This window comes from Dipodomys merriami, unplaced genomic scaffold (genome assembly GCF_024711535.1).
Source record: "Dipodomys merriami isolate MVZ:Mamm:240054 unplaced genomic scaffold, mDipMer1.0.p SCAF_114, whole genome shotgun sequence".
Classification (NCBI taxonomy): domain Eukaryota; kingdom Metazoa; phylum Chordata; class Mammalia; order Rodentia; family Heteromyidae; genus Dipodomys; species Dipodomys merriami.
In genome coordinates this window covers 2,930,827-2,947,899 of record NW_027202427.1, presented here as the reverse complement: position 1 = coordinate 2,947,899, position 17,073 = coordinate 2,930,827, and the positions used below count along the sequence as shown (strand labels likewise).

General features: G+C 58.3%; 2 protein-coding genes across 3 annotated transcripts in view; one reads left to right on the top strand and one right to left on the bottom strand.

The window, feature by feature from the left end:
• LOC138822737 (mitochondrial intermembrane space import and assembly protein 40-like) overlaps nt 1-4,100 on the bottom strand; it is a 46,720-nt gene extending 42,620 nt beyond the window's left edge. The window contains exons 1-2 of one of the 2 annotated variants that reach the window (XM_070015655.1): nt 3,883-4,100; nt 819-917 (exon numbers count right to left, since the gene is read on the bottom strand). In XM_070015655.1, the coding sequence (XP_069871756.1) occupies nt 819-917; nt 3,883-3,904 (121 nt within the window). In that variant the 5' untranslated portion in view covers nt 3,905-4,100. The remainder of the gene's footprint in view (nt 1-818; nt 918-3,882) is intronic. The other variant, XM_070015654.1, reaches the window with a different exon arrangement.
• A 310-nt stretch (nt 4,101-4,410) lies between these two features.
• Nucleotides 4,411-17,073, top strand: LOC138822735 (transmembrane protein 43). Its single transcript, XM_070015651.1, has 12 exons — nt 4,411-4,574; nt 7,137-7,286; nt 8,062-8,196; nt 8,587-8,681; nt 9,296-9,345; nt 9,605-9,674; nt 10,250-10,320; nt 10,751-10,872; nt 11,075-11,149; nt 11,840-11,941; nt 13,504-13,621; nt 14,895-17,073. Exons 1-12 carry the CDS (start codon nt 4,563-4,565, stop codon nt 15,095-15,097), a joined length of 1,203 nt encoding a protein of 400 aa, XP_069871752.1. The 5' UTR covers nt 4,411-4,562; the 3' UTR covers nt 15,098-17,073.

Sequence of the window (17,073 nt, the reverse complement as noted above, 5' to 3'; positions counted from 1 at the left end):
TACATTTTGGGGGCATTTCCTGTTTTTTGGTTATGGGACTTGAACGTGGGGCCTGGGCGCCGTTCCTGAGGTCTTTTACTCAAGGTCAGTGTTTTACCTCTTGAGCCACAGTGTCACTTCCAGTTTTCTGGTGGCTAACTGGAGATAAAAGTCTCGGAGCCTTCTTGCCTGGGCTGGCTTCTAACTGTGATCCTCAGATCTCAGCCTCCTACGTAGCTAGAATTACAGGCGTGAGCCACAGGCACTGGCACGAACTGAGTACTGTTGAGGATGTGTGGACATCTGTGGATACTGCGCACACCATCACTCTCTACAGGTGAGAAGCAGCTGGGATTCCAGCAGATGACGTTCTAGGCCCACATGGCCACCTCTATATTTGGTTACCAAGGAACACACAGAAGTATGACTGGCTTGGCTGAGGCCTGCAGCTGTGTGGCGTGACCCACTTCACAGGAAAAAGCAGGCTCTGTACCTCACTTGCATGCCAGTGCAGAATTCAAGGTCACTTAAGCAGGCAGATGGATCCTTGTCACCATAAGCTACCTGTAACTAACTCCCCCCAAACTTAATCAGCATGAAGCATGCAACCTGCAGACCCTGGGGAAAGAAGAGGTGTGAATGTCTCAGCATGGAGAGATTGCTGCCCGACAGCTGGCTTGGAGGGAGGCAGCAGAGCACCTGCGGTGCCCGCGGGACCAGAGCCGGTCAGGGCTGGGATGGGGCCACGGACCAGCCTGGCTAAGGAGGCAGTAGAACTGTCAACACCATACCTTGCTCAGAATGTGTCGTGGTTCCCTAGGAGGCCCCGGGTCACTCACCGTGCTCCTCATACGGGTCGTTGGGATCGTCAGCCACCAGCTCTGCACTGCTGGGAGCTTCGTGGTCTTCTTTGGTCACAAATATGATTCGATCTTTCCCTGGTGTGTGGAGAACAGAAGAGACATTTCATTTGAGAGCAGGAAGTTTACTTAAGTCTAGGACTGTCCCATGCGTAGCCCCCAGAAGGGGCCTCTGATCAAACCACACCCCTAGGAGCCTCGCCTGAAACCAAAACTCCACCACAGTCGTGGGCGTGGAGGAAGGCAGCAGATGAATCTCAATCCAGCCAACGCTGATCCCCCAAACTTGGCATTGGCTCTCCAATGACAAGTCTTTTTCTCTTCCACCAAGAAAGGACTAGTGCTCCCCTCTTCCCAAAAGAGAACCATGGAAAATTCCCAAGGCCCTGTGGCTGTCCTCCCCACCGTGACCCTCCTTCCTTGCTCTGCTCCAAGCTGCCAGCAGGCAACCCTCCCCACCTTTGGAGATGAAGGGCCAGGGATGTTCAGAGGGCCTGTAGCCAAGCACCCGGTTTGGCAGTGCTGCACCCGGTACTCCCCAGGCTGGAGAGAAGGGCTGAGAGACCAAATAAAATCAGGGGGCTGGAGATGTGGCCCAGGTAGTAGAGTGCCAGCCACTAAGTGAAAGAGTCAGATAGCAAGCCCAAGTCCCAGTCTCAAAAAAGGGAGAGAGATAGGGAGGGGGAGAGGGAGAGGAAGAGGGGGAGAGGAAGAAGGAGAGGGAGGGGACAGAAGGGAGGATGGAAATTACGGTTTTAGTTTGTGACATTCCTTGACTTCAAAGTTCTTTCATTAGACCCATTCATCTGGTTCAGGATTTTAAGCAGACACAACCCAAAAAGCTATACTATTATACTGAAAGTGTTCAACCCTCAGGATACAAAATAAGCATGAGACAGTTCTACAGAATGCACACCCTTAGTACTTTCACATGAATATGACAGAGATGTCCACTGTTTTCCTTTGCACAGGCAACTCAAAGCATGGTGTCAATCTGGAACAAAAAAAGGGAAAAATGTGCTCTCTGGTACCCCTGGAGTTTTCCCACAGGGTTCAGAAAGCCTGAAGATGGCTGAGAACCTGGACAAACTAAGTGTATGGTGATGTGGAGGCCGGGCTGCCAGCCACGCAGCCCACCCAGCACTACTCCTGTAGGAAGCCAGCCTATGGGAAATGCCCCAGGACCCACCTCGGAAAGGAATAGGCCACAGGAGGGACAGACATCCAGGGTCAAGACTGCACTGGAAGCAAACTAATCATGGCCAGAAGGGAGGGAGGACCACAGCCCAGGATACCTCAGCTACCCTCGCGGCCCCAGGGGCAGATTCCAACAACAATATTGGGAAGTGCTGACATTTTATCTTCTGTGCCCTGCTTCTAGGGGAAGCCCTCACTGGCTAGCCCTCAGCTTGGTAGAGGAGAGGCAGGAGGTGCAGTGACAAGAAGTCTGCAGGGTAGAAAGATAACAGTGAAATCTCTCTGCCTCCAATAAATAATGAAGCCTAAATTTTTTAAAAGGAAATAAAAAGAAATATACAAGATAATTTCAGAATTTAGGATTCTCATAAAAGACACAGGGCTGGGGGCATGGCTCATGACAGAGCAAAGCCCAGAGTTTAAGCCCCAGTAACACAGAAAAAACAGAAAAAAAGCCATGAGAGACACAAAGGGTGAGGAGGAGACATCTAAACTAGTTAGACATTAAAGAACAGGGTCCAAAGTAGGAAGAGTTCGGGAAAGGATGCACTGGCAAAAAAGACCAAGTGGTAGACAGTGGGAAAGGGTAAGGCTGAGAGGCAGGCAGGCAAGCGCTTTCTTAAATCCCACAGGAAAGAAAAAAGATTACCAAGCAGAACAAGAAAAAGCACTTTCTAAGGACAAGACAAAAGCTAGGGAAGGTCTACAAGTGAGCAGTTCTATCCTGTTTGCTGGTGGAATTGAACTTGGGACCCAAGGGTTTTATGACTTGGCCAGGCTCCCAGCCCCTAGGTGAGTGTTTCCCTCTTGATCTCTGCTGTGTTAGCAGCCAGCCGGACCCGGTCCTCCTTTCCAGAGAATGAAGACTCTAAAACCCTCCAAGAAAAGGAGGGGAAATCCTTAAGTGCAGAGCCCATTGATGCAAAGACTCAAAATCAACCCGCCAGCAGAGGAAGTTAGTTAGATTTGGAGAGACCAAGTAAGAACGGAGGCTAGAGACCTAAGGGGGCGGTGGGGGAAGGGGGCAGGTCTGCAGGCAGGCTCGGCCGGCGCGGGCTCGAACTGGCTGGGTGACCTCCGGGGGTCGCCTCGCGCTGCGGGTTTCAGTTTCGCTACCTTAAACTGCCGCGTCGGACTATCGGCCAGGAGCTCATTCTGCTAAGTGAATGGCTCCCGACCTCTCGATTCGCCAGACCCGAGACTGGGAGCGGGAGCGGGCCCGGTGGCAGTCCGATTCTCCCGCGCCGCCGGGTGGAGGGAAGCCGCGAGGAGACCTGAGGCCCCAACTCCGTTAAGGGGTGCGGGGGGCGGTGTCCGACCCGGACGGCGGACGGCCCCGCACAGCCCGGCTTCCGGCCTCCCCGACGCGTGGACGCCGACAGCCCGGCGGGGCGGCGCGCAGCGGCTCCGCGCAGGTGAGCCGCGCCCGGCCCGAGGCGGAGCGCAACGGACGCCCCGCGGCGCCGCGGCCGCGCCGCCTCCCCGGCGGTTACGGGGCCGGCGCGGCGCGGACGCACGTGGCGCCGCGGGTCCGCAGCGGTTCGCCCCAAACCTCTCCCGGCGGCGCCCGCGCGCCCCGCGCCCCGCGGCCCGGCTGGGGCGGCCCCACGTGCGGCCCCGAGGCCCGGCCCGCGGCCCGCCGTGACCTTGGGCCAGCCGGTTCCTTCCGGAACGTCGGTTTTCTCGCCGGTCCAACGCGGAGGCGACCCCGCCGCCCGGCCCCGCCGCAGGGTCTCGAGGGTCCCGGCGGTGGCGGCGCCCCGGTCGCCCGCCCGGCCGAGGGGCTGAGGGGCCTGAGCGGGTCGAACGGACCGCGGGTCTTCTCCATGGCAGCCGCCCGACCTACCTTCCTGCCGACAGTAGGCCATGGCTGCGCCTGGCGCTGGGACCTCGCAGAGGCGGCGGTTCTGGCGGCCGGAGCGGATACACTTGGGCGCCGTGACCTCGCTCTCCTCCGGCACCGCGGGCGGCTCAGAGGCCCGCGCGCCTCCGCCCCCTCCAGGCCTGCCCGCCGCGCGCCTGCCGCCGCGCCTTCACAGCCCCGGCCCGGCCCCTCCGACGGGAACTACACTTCCCAGCAGGCCGTGCGCCTGCCGCCACACCTTCACAGCCCCGGCCCGGACCCTCCGACGGGAACTACACTTCCCAGCAGGCCGCGCGCCGCTCGGCGGCTTTCCTGGCCGCACGAACTACATTTCCCAGAAACCCTGAGGCGCGCAGGCACATCCATGGGTTACGGAGCGGGTCGCAATTTTGTGTCGAAAGCACCTGACCACCTCCCCCCCCCCCCCCCCGACTACATTTTCCAGGAGGCCTGGCGGCGCGCGTGCGCAGCGACACCGCGGCGCCCGTGGGGCGGCAACGGCCAGTGGGTCCCGCCTAGTCCCGGGTCCCGCCTAGTCCCGGATTCCACGAGCAGCTCTGCAGCTCTGAGGCGGGCGGGGAGCCGTGCGTCCCCGCGCTCCGGCCGTCGGTCATTTCGTTGCCTGGCGGAGCAGTGCGGACAGCGGCGAGCCGAGGCCCAGCATGGCGGCGAACGTAAGTGTCTCCGGGTCTCCGGACCTCGCCCAGAGCCCGGTCGCCGGGGCTGCGGCCGTGGCCGCCCCGCGGCCGGCTGGTCGGTGCGTGCGGCCCCGGGCCCGCCGCCGTCCCCGCCCTGCCGGAGCGTCGGAGCTGCCCGGGCCGCGGCCGGCCCGGAGCCCACCAGGCCGGGCGCCCGCGAGAGCGGACCCTGCCCGGCCGCCCGCGGCCCGGGGTCTCCTCGGGGCTGCCCGCCCGACCTCCTGCTTGTTCATTCAACCCACGAAGCCGCACCGCAGCCGGGCGCGGGGCCTGGGGGAGGCCGGTGACTCAGGCCGCCTCCGAGGAGAGCCCCGGAGCCAGCTCGGAGCGCCGCCAGCCCGGACGCGCCCTCCCTGGCTGGCTACACCCGCTTTCCCGGGCCGCTCGGCCCGCGCCTCCGGGGGGGGCCAGGGTTTGCCCCACCTCTGCCCTGGCCGCCCCACCTGCAGAACCCTCGAGGGTCTAGAAGCTTGGCCTGTGAGACTCGGGGTCTCCAGCATCGTGGACTCCCAGGGTCCCAGCGGTGCCCGCCGCCCGCCCCCCACCCCCCTCCTGCCACCACCGGACTTGAGAGGGAGAATTTGCCCCGTCGGTGCCTCAGCCAGCTGGGCATGGGAATGTGCCAAAGGCAGCCTCGGGGGCGACTCTTAACTCTCCACTCCACAGCTGTGTGTGTTCCTTCATGGGATCTGTGGCTGTGACGTTCTAGCCAGGATGCTGAGCGTGGCGGCTACTCTGTGTGTGAGCCGTCCTCACAGGCTAGCACCCGCGGTCCTGGCAGAGACCGCATCTGGGATGTGTTTGGACTTGGGCACATGTGTGCCCGTCCCTCCAGTAGCTGGGCACATCTGTGGGAAGATCTGAAGACAGAGGGTGGAGCAGAGGCACTGAATTAATTTAGCATGACAATTGCCCTGCAAGGTGTGCTTACTATCCAAACTCCCTTGTTTTGGTGTTGGCTGAGGAGGGACCAGGAGGAAGGGGTGCCTTCTACAACTGACACCCAAAGTACCACTGACATTACAGCCCAAGAGATGAGGCAGTCTGGAGAAGGGGAGAGGAGAGTGACGCGTCTGCCAAGATTTGTACCCCTTGCCCTCCTTAGTGACCATGTGGTCAGTTACTTGCTGGGCAGGGATTTGCTCATCTGGTGCTGTGGCTGTCTGCCCCTGGCAGGCCCTAGCTGGTGGTGGTCAGGACAGTTAGGAGAAGATAGCACCGGTTTTGCTCACAGACTAACTCGAGTCCTTGCTCTTGACACTACCCCACCTGGTGCCATGATTGCCTGCTTACCTGGGAACCTCTTTGCATCTTTGTGGTTTTTGTCAGCACACCCCCAGCCTGGCTGCCAGCCTCAGACCCAGTTGTGAAGAATCTGACAACATTCCTGCTAGCTAGTTCTTACACAGGACTTACCAGGTGTGGGGCCGAGAATGCCTAGTAATGGTACACTCAGGTTCTCGGCCTGTACCAGTGTGCACAAGGATCTAAGCTCAGGCATTTTGCCCTTTGTGATGACCCTATGATCAGCGGCAGACCAAACTCCAGTCCTGCCCCTGGTACAGTCTGGGCAGAGCCTGAGCCACTGACCTGAAGTGTGAGGCCTACCAGGAGCTGCCCAGACATGCCGGGTTGCCCTATCTCCCGCCCACTTTCCACAACCAGCCAGACAGATAGCACTGCTCCCCAGACCACTCCCTGCTCCCTCACTTCCCCTGCCAGGTATCCATCCCCAGGGGTTACCTCTTCATCCCACCCACTGCCCCCCTCCTCCAGTCAGCCTGCCTGCCATCCAGCTGGAAGGGACTCCCCTGCACGGGCTACCTCTCTCAGCATGGCCTCCTGGTGTTGGTTGTAGCTGTCACCTGTCTGTTTCTGACCCCACAGGGGTGGCACAGCCTTAGAAAGCATAGCCAGTACTTGTCCAATTTCAGTAAGAACACATTTCCAGCAATCTCTTTGTAAAATAGCTTGGCAGCTTCTTAAATAAGCACATCCTCTTGGTGCCCCGGCCAGTCACAGCAGGTCCACTGCCAGGAGTGTCATCGCTTGATGTCTTCAGGGTGCTTGTTTCAGGAGCCCCTGCTGGTCCCCTAATCTATGATCAAAATCCACCCATTATACACTGTGTGTATGCTTTTATTGTGTGTAATTAGAACTTAATCTAAGAGAAGCAATGTAAATAAAGAGCATGCACATGTGAACATACACAATCACACACGCGCACACACACACACACACACACACACACACACACACACACACACACACACACACACACACACACACACACACACGAAGCTTGCTGGGCTTGCAGTTGATGCTTTGCCTCTTGAGCCATACCTCCAACCCAGCCTTTTCTGGTCACATGCATGAGCTACCAGTGCTTTTTTAAAGTACCATTCTGATGAGCTGTGTTGACGCTGGGATGGAAGCTAGGTCGTCTCAGTGCTAGGTGAGCACACAGTAGGACCGTGGTTTCTTGCTTCCTTTTTGGTGTGTGTGAGGGAGACTTCCTAACGTGCTTGTTTTCCTTAGTATTCCAGTACTGGTCCCAGGAGAGAACATGTCAAAACTACGTCCGACCCCCAGCCAGGCTTTCTGGAGCGGCTGAGTGAGACCTCGGGAGGCATGTTTGTGGGGCTCATGACCTTCCTGCTCTCTTTCTACTTAATTTTCACTAATGAGGTAAAATGTCTGGGGTGCCCCTGTGTGGAGTGAGGGTCCCCACAGATTCAGGGAACAAAGGCTTTGAACCCAAAGTTTGCACCTGGTAATAACAGGCCTAGGTTTCCCAGACAAGGAAGAGGAGGGCGAATGGATCTTGATTCTTCCAGTTGTGACCCACCTCATAACAAACGGCAGTGAGGAAGGGGTTAATGGCTCACACGCCTGAAAACCCCACTTCCCACCTGGCTGGATCAGAGTGTTTTTGCCTGGTCACCAGGAATCTCCATGATTTCAAAAATCTGCTGTGGCATTTTTCTTGAGCAGACCTTTCTAGGCTCATATCCAGGTTGCCTAGAAGTCCTGGAGAAAAGAGGCACTGTCATCTCTATCTCTAAGTCAGTTTCTTGGAAGTTCTAGGGGCTCCCAGTGGCCCTGTTTGGGGCTAGTCCTCTGAACTAGTGCTGTGGCCAGGGGGCACGTGTTCTGATGGATGGAGCTCAGGTCACGTGATCCAGACAATGATTCAGGCTGGCTGGTGTAAGCCACGTGGGACTGTAGAAAGCAGAGGAAAGGTGGGGTGAGCACTGGGCAACAGAACCACCAGTCCTTCCCAACATGAGTGCAGTGCCAAGCCAGGGGGCAGAGGGGAGGGGTCTGCCAGGAATCCTGGGTTCCACTGTTGACTCTGCACTTGGTGGGCCTCAGTTCACAATAGAATGGGGAGCTGGGTCTGTGCTCCTGAGGCGGCAAAGCAGTCGCAGTGTCAGCCATTCCTGCTCTACTCCGCCCGCAGGGCCGTGCGTTGAAGACAGCCACTTCACTGGCGGAGGGGCTGTCGCTCGTGGTGTCTCCTGACAGCATCCACGTCGTGGCTCCTGAAAATGAGGGGAGGCTGGTGCACATCATTGGGGCCCTGCGAACGTCCAAGGTAGGCTGCTGGCACCTCGGCTCAGGGCATGGGTGTGGCTCCCGTCAGATGGGGTCTGTAGGGGGATGGCGCCAGTGTCCGAGGTGGCACCACCTCCGTGGTGGGGTAGGGGAACTGCTCTGGCTCCTGCAGCTCTGCAGTAACCTCAGTGCCCAGTACTTGCTGGCGATGCTCTGGGGTGCACACAGCCCGGCCTGATATTCCAGGATGACACTCATTGCCTGGCGTGTGGAGCCTGGGGCACGCAGCTCCACTGGGTCCTCCCACGTGTGGCTGTTCATTCTTGGTCCTATTCCCTGCCTCTGTGTCTCCTCTCTGGCTTCCTGTAAAACAGGGATTCTGGCTGCTGGGAGTCTTACCTTTATTTTTCTGGTTTGATTCCTTTTGAAGCTCTTGTCTGACCCAAACTATGGGGTCCATCTTCCAGCTGTGAAGTTGCGGCGGCACGTGGAGATGTACCAGTGGGTGGAGTCGGAAGAGTCCAGGTGAGGCGCCAGAAGAGAAGCATCAGTTGGGGTAGAGGAGATGCAAGCACTAGGATAAAATGAAATGGCTTTTATTTTGACACCTCCAAATTTCCTATTAGAAAAAAAAAAGTCAACTGTTCCAAAATTAGTACCAGTGATATTTTTTGGAGGTGGCAAAAAAAAAGTCCAGTGCAGAGTGGCTCCAGATCACAAGGACACACAGCTGGAGGCATGACTGAACCCAGGCCCGGCACGGTGAGCGTGCTCGCGGCGCCCCGCTGCGCTCAGGGGTCCCAGCCCCCTCCCACAGCCGGCTCCAGTGTGACTGGGAGGCCCGGGGCAGGTTCTCAGGGGCTGGCGTGGAGCATAGCCCCTCCTGGGCCGTGTGGGAATGGCTGGAGGCTGGAGAAGGGCAGCCCTTGGGGCCTCACCCTGGAGCCCCTGCCGGGCTGTTTAGGAGCTAAGGGCGGGCCAGATCTCAGCTGGGGGTGGGGGGGATCCAGTCTGACCTGCAACAGGAGGAGGGCATCCGTGCTGGGCTCCTGCAGGCAGGGCTGCTTCTTCCTGTGGCCCTAAGCGTGGCTCCTGTCTGGCGATGCCTGGCTGACTCGCGGTGTCTGTGCTCTCTGCAGGGAGTACACGGAGGACGGGCAGGTGAAGAAGGAGACAAGGTACTCCTACAGTGAGTACTGGCCCCGCCGAGGCCGTGGCACGCGCCCACGCATCTGCAGTCTGCCCATCAATGAGGCTGGCAATGGGGGAAGACAGTGGGGCTTGAGCACAGCCCCAGCCTTGGGACGCCCTAGGGGCCAGCCCTCCAGGACATCCCACAAGCTGACCCCTGGCCCCCAAGTGCTAGAGATTCAATTAGGACCTGGGCGGGTCGGTGGCAGCCACGTAGCACTCTTACCTGCTTCTGAGTTGTCTCTCTCCCCGAGCAGACACGGAATGGAGGTCAGAAGTCGTCAACAGCAAAAACTTTGACCGAGAGATTGGCCATAAAAACCCCAGGTATGCACTGGCCCGAGCTCAGGCCCAGCCTTTCCCTCTACGGGAGCCTCAGTTTCTTCATCCAACTCTGGCTGAGTCAGTCCTGCCTCGTGCAGTGGTGAGGGTGTATGACGTGGTTTTAAGGCCAAGCCCGAGCTAAATGAGACCTGACCTTACAGGCCCAAACAGGGTTCTCCCAACAATCACCAAGCCTGACGGGATTGTAGTCTAGGAAAGCATTTTGTTAAGGGTCAGCCAGGCGATCCTGTAGAAGGATGCTCAGCACCTCAGCCCTGCCCAGCCTTGAGGCGGTGGCGGCACGCACTGGGGCCTTGTGAGGCTCTGCAGCCTGGGCAGTGACTTGCTCAGGAATAGCGAGCGTGCCACTCGTGGCCATGGCCAGTGCTTCTGCAAAGGAGGGTGACATGAAGTTCTAGGGGACGGGGACAGAGCCGGGGTGTTCAGCCCAGGGCAGGGACAGGAGCCCTCAGAGGTGGTGTAGATGTGAAGAAGCCCGGGGCGGGGCTCCCAGCACACACAAGCACAGGAGCTTGGCAGCTCCTACCATGCCCAGCACGATGCCCCCTCCCCCACAGTGCCATGGCAGTGGAATCCTTCACCGCAACAGCCCCCTTCGTCCAAATCGGCAGGTTCTTCCTCTCGGCGGGTAAGTCTCTGCCCTGTGACCCCGTGCAGCCCGGAGGCCCTGGGGCAGTTGGCCTGGGAGGGAAAGGGTGCAGGGGCACTGCCATGCGGGGCTGGTAGAGGAGATGGCCTGCCTTGGGCACTGGGAAACCCTGGGAGCACGGACTCAGAAACAAGTCCTCCAGCTGTGTGTGGTCGTACACACCTGCAGTCCCAGTACTTGGGAAGCCAAGGTGGGAAGATGGGAAATTCCAAGTCAGCGTGGGCACGTGGTCTAGACTCTGTCTCAAAAATAAGTAACAATAATAAGAAAGGTGGGAGAGGCGTGTCTGTGAAGGGCTGGGGAGAGGTGGCCTGGCCGTGATGGCTGGCTCAGGAAGGCGTAAGTTGCAGGGCTTGCAGATTGGGGAGTTCTCGATGGGCCCCATGGCTTCTACCTACTTTTCTCTTAGGCCTCATTGACAAGATCGACAACTTCAAGCCACTGAGCCTGGCCAAGCTGGAGGACCCCCATGTGGACATCCTTCGCCGGGGAGACTACTTCTACCACAGTGAAAATCCCAAGTACCCGGAGGTACCAGGAGCCATGGCTGCCCACTGGCGGAGGCTGGGAGGCACAGGCTGCCCATCGGGCAGAGGCCAGGAGCCAGGGCTTAGCAGCCTCCCCCAAGGCCAGCATGGGGCACCAAGCCCGGGCGGGCCGGTGACATTGGAGGTAGAAGGGGAGCCTGGGCAGAAGTGGCTGCTCCTCAGCCCCCTCACTTTGTTTCCCCCAGGTCGGTGATGTGCGCGTCTACTTCTCCTACGCAGGACTCAGCAGCGATGATCCAGCCCTGGGCCCAGCCCATGTGGTAACCTGGCTTCCTGGGGGCAGCTGAGGGCTTCACAGCACCCCTGGGCGCCGCCCCTGTGCACTGTGGGCCTCCCTGGGGAACGCACATGCCACTCACCTTCACACAGTCAGCCTCAGAGTCCTCGTCCTCCCCACACGCATTGCTGGCCCCGAGCCGAGCGCGGCTGTTCCTGAGGAATCTGCCTCGGAATTCCACCTGACTCAATTCAGGCACACGAGACCCTTCCCCCAGCCCAAATGTCACCTGTGAACACATAATTGGTCCCCAACCCTGGGAATGTAGTCAGGAAGTCCACCCGGATCTGACCCAGGAAACAGCAGAGCACACCTGGGGCCCAGATTGGCCAGGTGACGGAGGAGAGGTGGCGATGTGGGCTTGGCCAGGCTGCACTGGCCGCCCTGCCACGGCGCTGCGTCCTACCCACCGCCAGCTCCGGGATGACGGCCCTGCCCCGCCATGCACACCCCACATCTGCACCCACTGTCCCAGAGCCTGCCCCTCCCTGCCCACGACAGCCCCGGGCCTCGGCTGTTCTCCCAGGACAGGGAGAACAGCAATGTGAAGACAGGCTCCCCACTGCCTTCCCTGGGTGACAGAGCCAGGGGTTGGGCTCTGGTGCGGCCCTGTGCCCCATCCTTTGGTTCCCCCCCAACCCACTCATCTCGTAACCCTGACTTCTCTGGCCAGGTCACCGTGATTGCCCGGCAGCGGGGTGACCAGCTGGTCCCGTACTCCACCAAGTCTGGGGAGACCTTGCTGCTGCTGCACCATGGTGACTTCTCGGCAGAGGTGAGTCACCGCTGCCTGCTCACCTGCGTGGTAGCAGGACGGGCAGAGAGCCGCCACCTCGCTGTGGCAAAGGTGGAAGAGGTGGAGAGCCCCTGCTGGGCAGGAAGAAAAGCGTGGTGCTGGCTCCTTGGTAAACGTGTGCAAGCGTCAGGGATTAGCTGAGCCCTCTTGTTCCTGTTACTGGGCCCTCGGCTGCATCTGACATCCCATCAGCCTCGCTCCTGACCTGGCCGGGACAGGGTGCGGTGCGGTGATGCTGTTGCGCAGGGCTTAGTTACCAGGCTCAGGGTGGGGCTGCCACTTGCCAGCCTGGTGGGCCGTGAGTCACCAGGGCTGTTCTAAAATTAGGTCCCTGTTCTCTCCGGGGGCTTGGACAGCCCCAGGTCTCAGCTGCCCTCAGAGTGAGGTGTGGAGCTAGCTGCGTGACTCGCAGAGGGACGGCTCTCCACTGCAGAGGGTCCTGAGAGAGCCCCCACTCCCAAATCAAGAGGCCAGGGGCCCCCAAGCCACTCTCCCCTTCTTGTCTTCTCCAGGCGGTTTCGTCACCTGTACACAAGGCTTGCCAAGCAGCAGCCCCGGCCCTGCCTTGTTTGAGGGCTGTCCACTCAGCTGTGTGTTGAACACCAGGGGTGCCCCAGCCCTGGCCCCACTGCCAGGAGCACTGGCCTCTTGCTTGCTAGTCCTCTCCAAGCCTCATCTCATGTCAAGTGAGCTGAGGACTCAGCTCCTAGTGTTGAGTTATTCTGAGGAGCTAGTGACAGTGTTGGTTAGTCAAGTGACAGGTCGCTGCTTTTACCATTGGCGTAGAGAACTGGACAGGAAACAGGTATGATGTAGGTGAGGGAAGGCTCTGAGGAAATGCATTTTGAGTTGAGCTGGGGGCCTGTGCGCAGCTCCTGGGCACGGCTGTGGGTGAGCATGATAGGCAAAGCAGTCAACCTGTGCAGAGGCCCAGAGGTGACTGGACACATGACCTGGTCTGGCACAGGCTGCCCGTGGGACTGGAGGGTGGCAGGGCCTGGGGAGGCTGCTGGGTGTGGAACGTGGCAGGCAGAGCATGCAGGGGGCCGTGTGGGGGCTAAGAGCAGAACGGTGAGGGAGTAGGCTGGGGTGGGCAGAGGAGAGGCTCATGGGATGTGGATACAGACAGCTAACAGGACCCGGATGGCCCCTTGGCATGTGAGGGGAGAAGCAGGCCGTGTGCAGCCCACGGGTTCAGCTTGTTCAGGTGTGTGGCCGAGGTGGGCTGAGGTGGGGGCCTCAGCTCTGCAGCACGGCCCAGGGCCAGCATGCACCTGTGTCACCTGCTCAGGGAAGGTGGGTGGTGGCCCCTAGGAGACCGCTGCTGTGTGGCAGAGGGTGGCACTCATCCCCAGGGAGTACAGGTGAGCTCCCCTGGAGAGGCAAGTGCCTTCTACCAAGGTCTCCTGTGCCATGTCCTGTGCCACGTGGACAACACTTAGCAGTGGGTGGGCGGCTTGCCATCTCCGTGGTCTGTTCACAAATGGCACAGCTCCCTCAGCACCCCTCACGGTCCTGACACTGTCCACCTTGTCCTGCAGGAGGTGTTTCGTAGAGAACAAAAGAGCAATTCCATGAAGACATGGGGCCTGCGGGCGGCGGGCTGGACGGCTATGTTCCTGGGCCTCAACCTCATGACGCGGATCCTCTATACCCTGGGTAGGTGCAAGGTGGGGTGAAGGCCAGGGAGCCCCCTTCCCACAGACCCTGTACGTATCATACTCCTCTGAGCCTTTCTGGCCTGATGGTTAGAGACGGCAGATGGTCCTCTGTCCCCACTAGCTTTGAGGTGACAGCAGGGAAAGGCAGCAGAGGGACAGGCTGGCCGCCTCTGGGGAGGCTGCCCTGGCTCCTGTGATCTGAAGGTCTGGCTCGCTCGCCTCATTCCTTTGCTTCACAGTCACAGCCACGGTGACCACGCTGGCCAGCTCTGGAGGGAGCTGGGGCTGTTTGAACGCTGTCCAGTCAGCTCCGGCTACCCAGGCCATGCTGTCTCTAGTTGGAGCGTTTCTTCCCTCCTATCTACCTTGGGAGATTCGTGACATGCTTGGCAAATAAACCCTCAAAAACTGCTGTGGTTCCTCCCTGCAACAGCCCGGACCAGGTGCGGGTGGCCAGCAAGAATGGGTAGAGGAGGAAGTGCGTGGGCTTGCTTGACGGCCTGAGGCTGGCTGGCACCAGGGAGCCCACTGAGTCCAAGTGACCAGCCGGTGTGGTACCCAGTGCCCAGGCTGTGGGGTGTGTTCTGAGTCAAGACGGTTGGTGTAGGAGACGGTGGACCGAGGGGACTGCCCCCTTTGCCTCATTGTGCTCCGCCCAGCCTTCCCTGGGTGCCAGCACAGGCCAGGGAAGCAGCCGGGTTGCGGCACACGCTAGGCCTCCCTCTCTCACGGAGGCTTCATTGGCGGCTTCCTTGTGCTTGAGCCCAGCCCCCCCTGGGGCCCCAGTCCTGTGTTGGCCATGTGACTGGGGACAGGCCACTTCCTGCTGGCGCCGGGGGCCCCTCCGTTGGCTCGGATGCCCTCCTCGCATGTTGCGTGCGGCGTTGCTCTCAGGCAGTAGCAGAGCAGGAGGGGCCCGCAGGAGTGGGGTACACAGCAGCCACGTGCTGTCAGACTCTGCTCCAGCCCCAGACCTCAGTGAGCAGGACAGACAAGGCCTGACCTCCGCAGGTGTAGCAGTGTGACTCAGTCCTGGCCTCTGACCACGCAGGAGATGGTGCGGCCAAGAACACTGGCCTCAGACTAACGGCAGCATGAGCTTTGGAATCCAGACGGACTCCACATTTCTCCTTTTCTGGGACTGGGCAGAGCAGGTGGTGCAGGGGCTGTACCTCTCCTGCCTCCCCACCTGCCCCTCCCACACAGGGTGGTGACCAGACGGGAGGTGCGGACATGGTCTCTGGGCCTCACAGTCCTTCTTCCCTCCACAGTGGACTGGTTTCCCGTCTTCCGAGATCTGGTCAACATTGGCCTGAAGGCCTTTGCGTTCTGCATGGCCACCTCGCTGACCCTGCTGACCGTGGCTGCTGGCTGGCTCTTCTACCGGCCCCTGTGGGCCCTTCTGTTCGGCTGTCTCGCCCTGGTGCCTATCATCATTGCCCGGACCCGGGTGCCAGCCAAAAAGCTGGAGTGAAGGAAGCCTGGCACCCACCAACACCTGCGTGAGCCTCAGGGCCTCCCTTCATCTCTGCTCAGCTCCCTACCGGAACAGCCCTTTGAACCTCACTCTTCACGGGCCACACTGGCAACTTGCGTGTCAGATTTGGTGTTGGCCAGCACGCATCTTTCCCGCCCCTTTTCTTGATAGTATGCGGCGCCGGTGGCAGGACCCACGTGAGCACGGTGACCCAACCTCACCAGCCTGAGTGGGTGTTGGCATTTCACTCGGCTGTCAGCCCAGACCTGCTAGTGAAGTGCTCGGCCCTGTCACCTCCTCCCCCAAAACAAGTGCCATGGCTGCACACGAGCCTCAGGGCGGCCTCCACCGCTGCCAGGCTGCGCTGGGTTGCCAAGACTCACTCTTTCAGCCTGGCACAGTGAGTGCTGCCAAAACCAAATCTGCTGGTAGAACTTGATTTGATGCCAAAAAAGGCTGGGCACAAGTGCCCCTCATCTGTAATCCTAGCCACTTGGGGGTTGAGATATGACAATCACAGTTCAAAGCCAGCCAGGGCAGATAAAATTGAAAACTGAGCTCTAAATAACCAGCAAAAAGCTGGGAGTGGTAGGGTACCAGCTGTGAGCAAAAAAGCCAAGCGAGAGCTCAAGGCCCGAAGTTCAAGTCCCAATACTGACACAGAAAAAATATACTCAAGATATCATGATAAAAACATTCGTTGGACTTCACACCACAGTTTGACAGAATCATCGCGAAGCCTCCAGCAGCCCTGGCTCTGCTTTTTGGCTGCTCTGTTTTCCTACTTCACAAAGGAGTTAAGGTTGAAAAAACTCAAAATAATCCCCCCACTGAACAATTAGCAAGGCAGAATGTTACTGAAAATACCCTTCAGTTGAGCTAAATGGGAAAGGTATTCAGTTGGGTAGACTTCATGGACTTTAAAAAGTTACCTGGGGTCGCTTGTGTGCTTCGCTCTGCAGTGCTTTGAAACAGATGGTCACAACAGATTTGTGTCCACTGTGGGCAGGGGCGAAGCAGGCCCTGTCATCCTGTTGTCAGAAGACACCCACTCACTTGAAGATGCCTTCAATCATGTTAAGGCCAAGGCTGGACGCCTCATGTGGAGAGCTTGGTGGTGACCCCGGCGCCAGTGGCAGCTTCTGAGTCATTTCTTTGGTGCTGAATGCCCATCCCTTTGTCCTATCTGAAATTCACACACTTAATTCACCTAGTTTCTAAGTTTCCCAATTACTCTTCCACCCTTTGAAAGCATGCTGCCACCCTGCTGTGCTAGCAGGCTTGGTACAGCCCTCATTTCTATTTGCAAACTGTTCTGTTCTTTGCTGGGAGTGGTTGCTTTGGCAACAAAATATTTGGTAGCTGAACAAGATGAAAACGTGTGAAGCCAGTGTGGCCTGTCACGGTCCTTGTTCTACAGACTCTGGGCTATGAATCAGGATTCTTGCAGAAAATGGCAGCTCCACAAATGACATACCTGGGTGAGGGCTACAAGCATTCATTGCCGCCACGCTCATGGACGCACTCTTCAACCTCTTAAAGCTGTTCTTGGAAAATAAGCACAGCATTAATGACGGCTAAGACTAAATCCTTAGGATTCGGTTCATGTTTTTTTTCTCTCCTTATATGGATCTTACCTGCCAATTTCAAGTGTCCTTAAAAAGAAAAAGGTATAATCTGAAGACTTTGGAAAACCACCACAAAATTTGTATTAGCTGTATATTTTTCATAAGGCTTTGAAATAAATGACTATATATCTTTTGGCATAGGGTATTCTTTGCAATTAGCCTGCTTTTGATTTGGTGATTGGTGGAATTTTTGTTAACATTCATATAAATTCAGACATCAACCTTAGGAACTGGATGAATTTCAGTTCTAGGTTGTTCTTAGTGGTTAAAATGGGTTTCCATTCTTTTTAAAAGAGCAATTCCATATTTTTTGCACTAAATAAAGCCTACTTTGTCTTGGCTGTA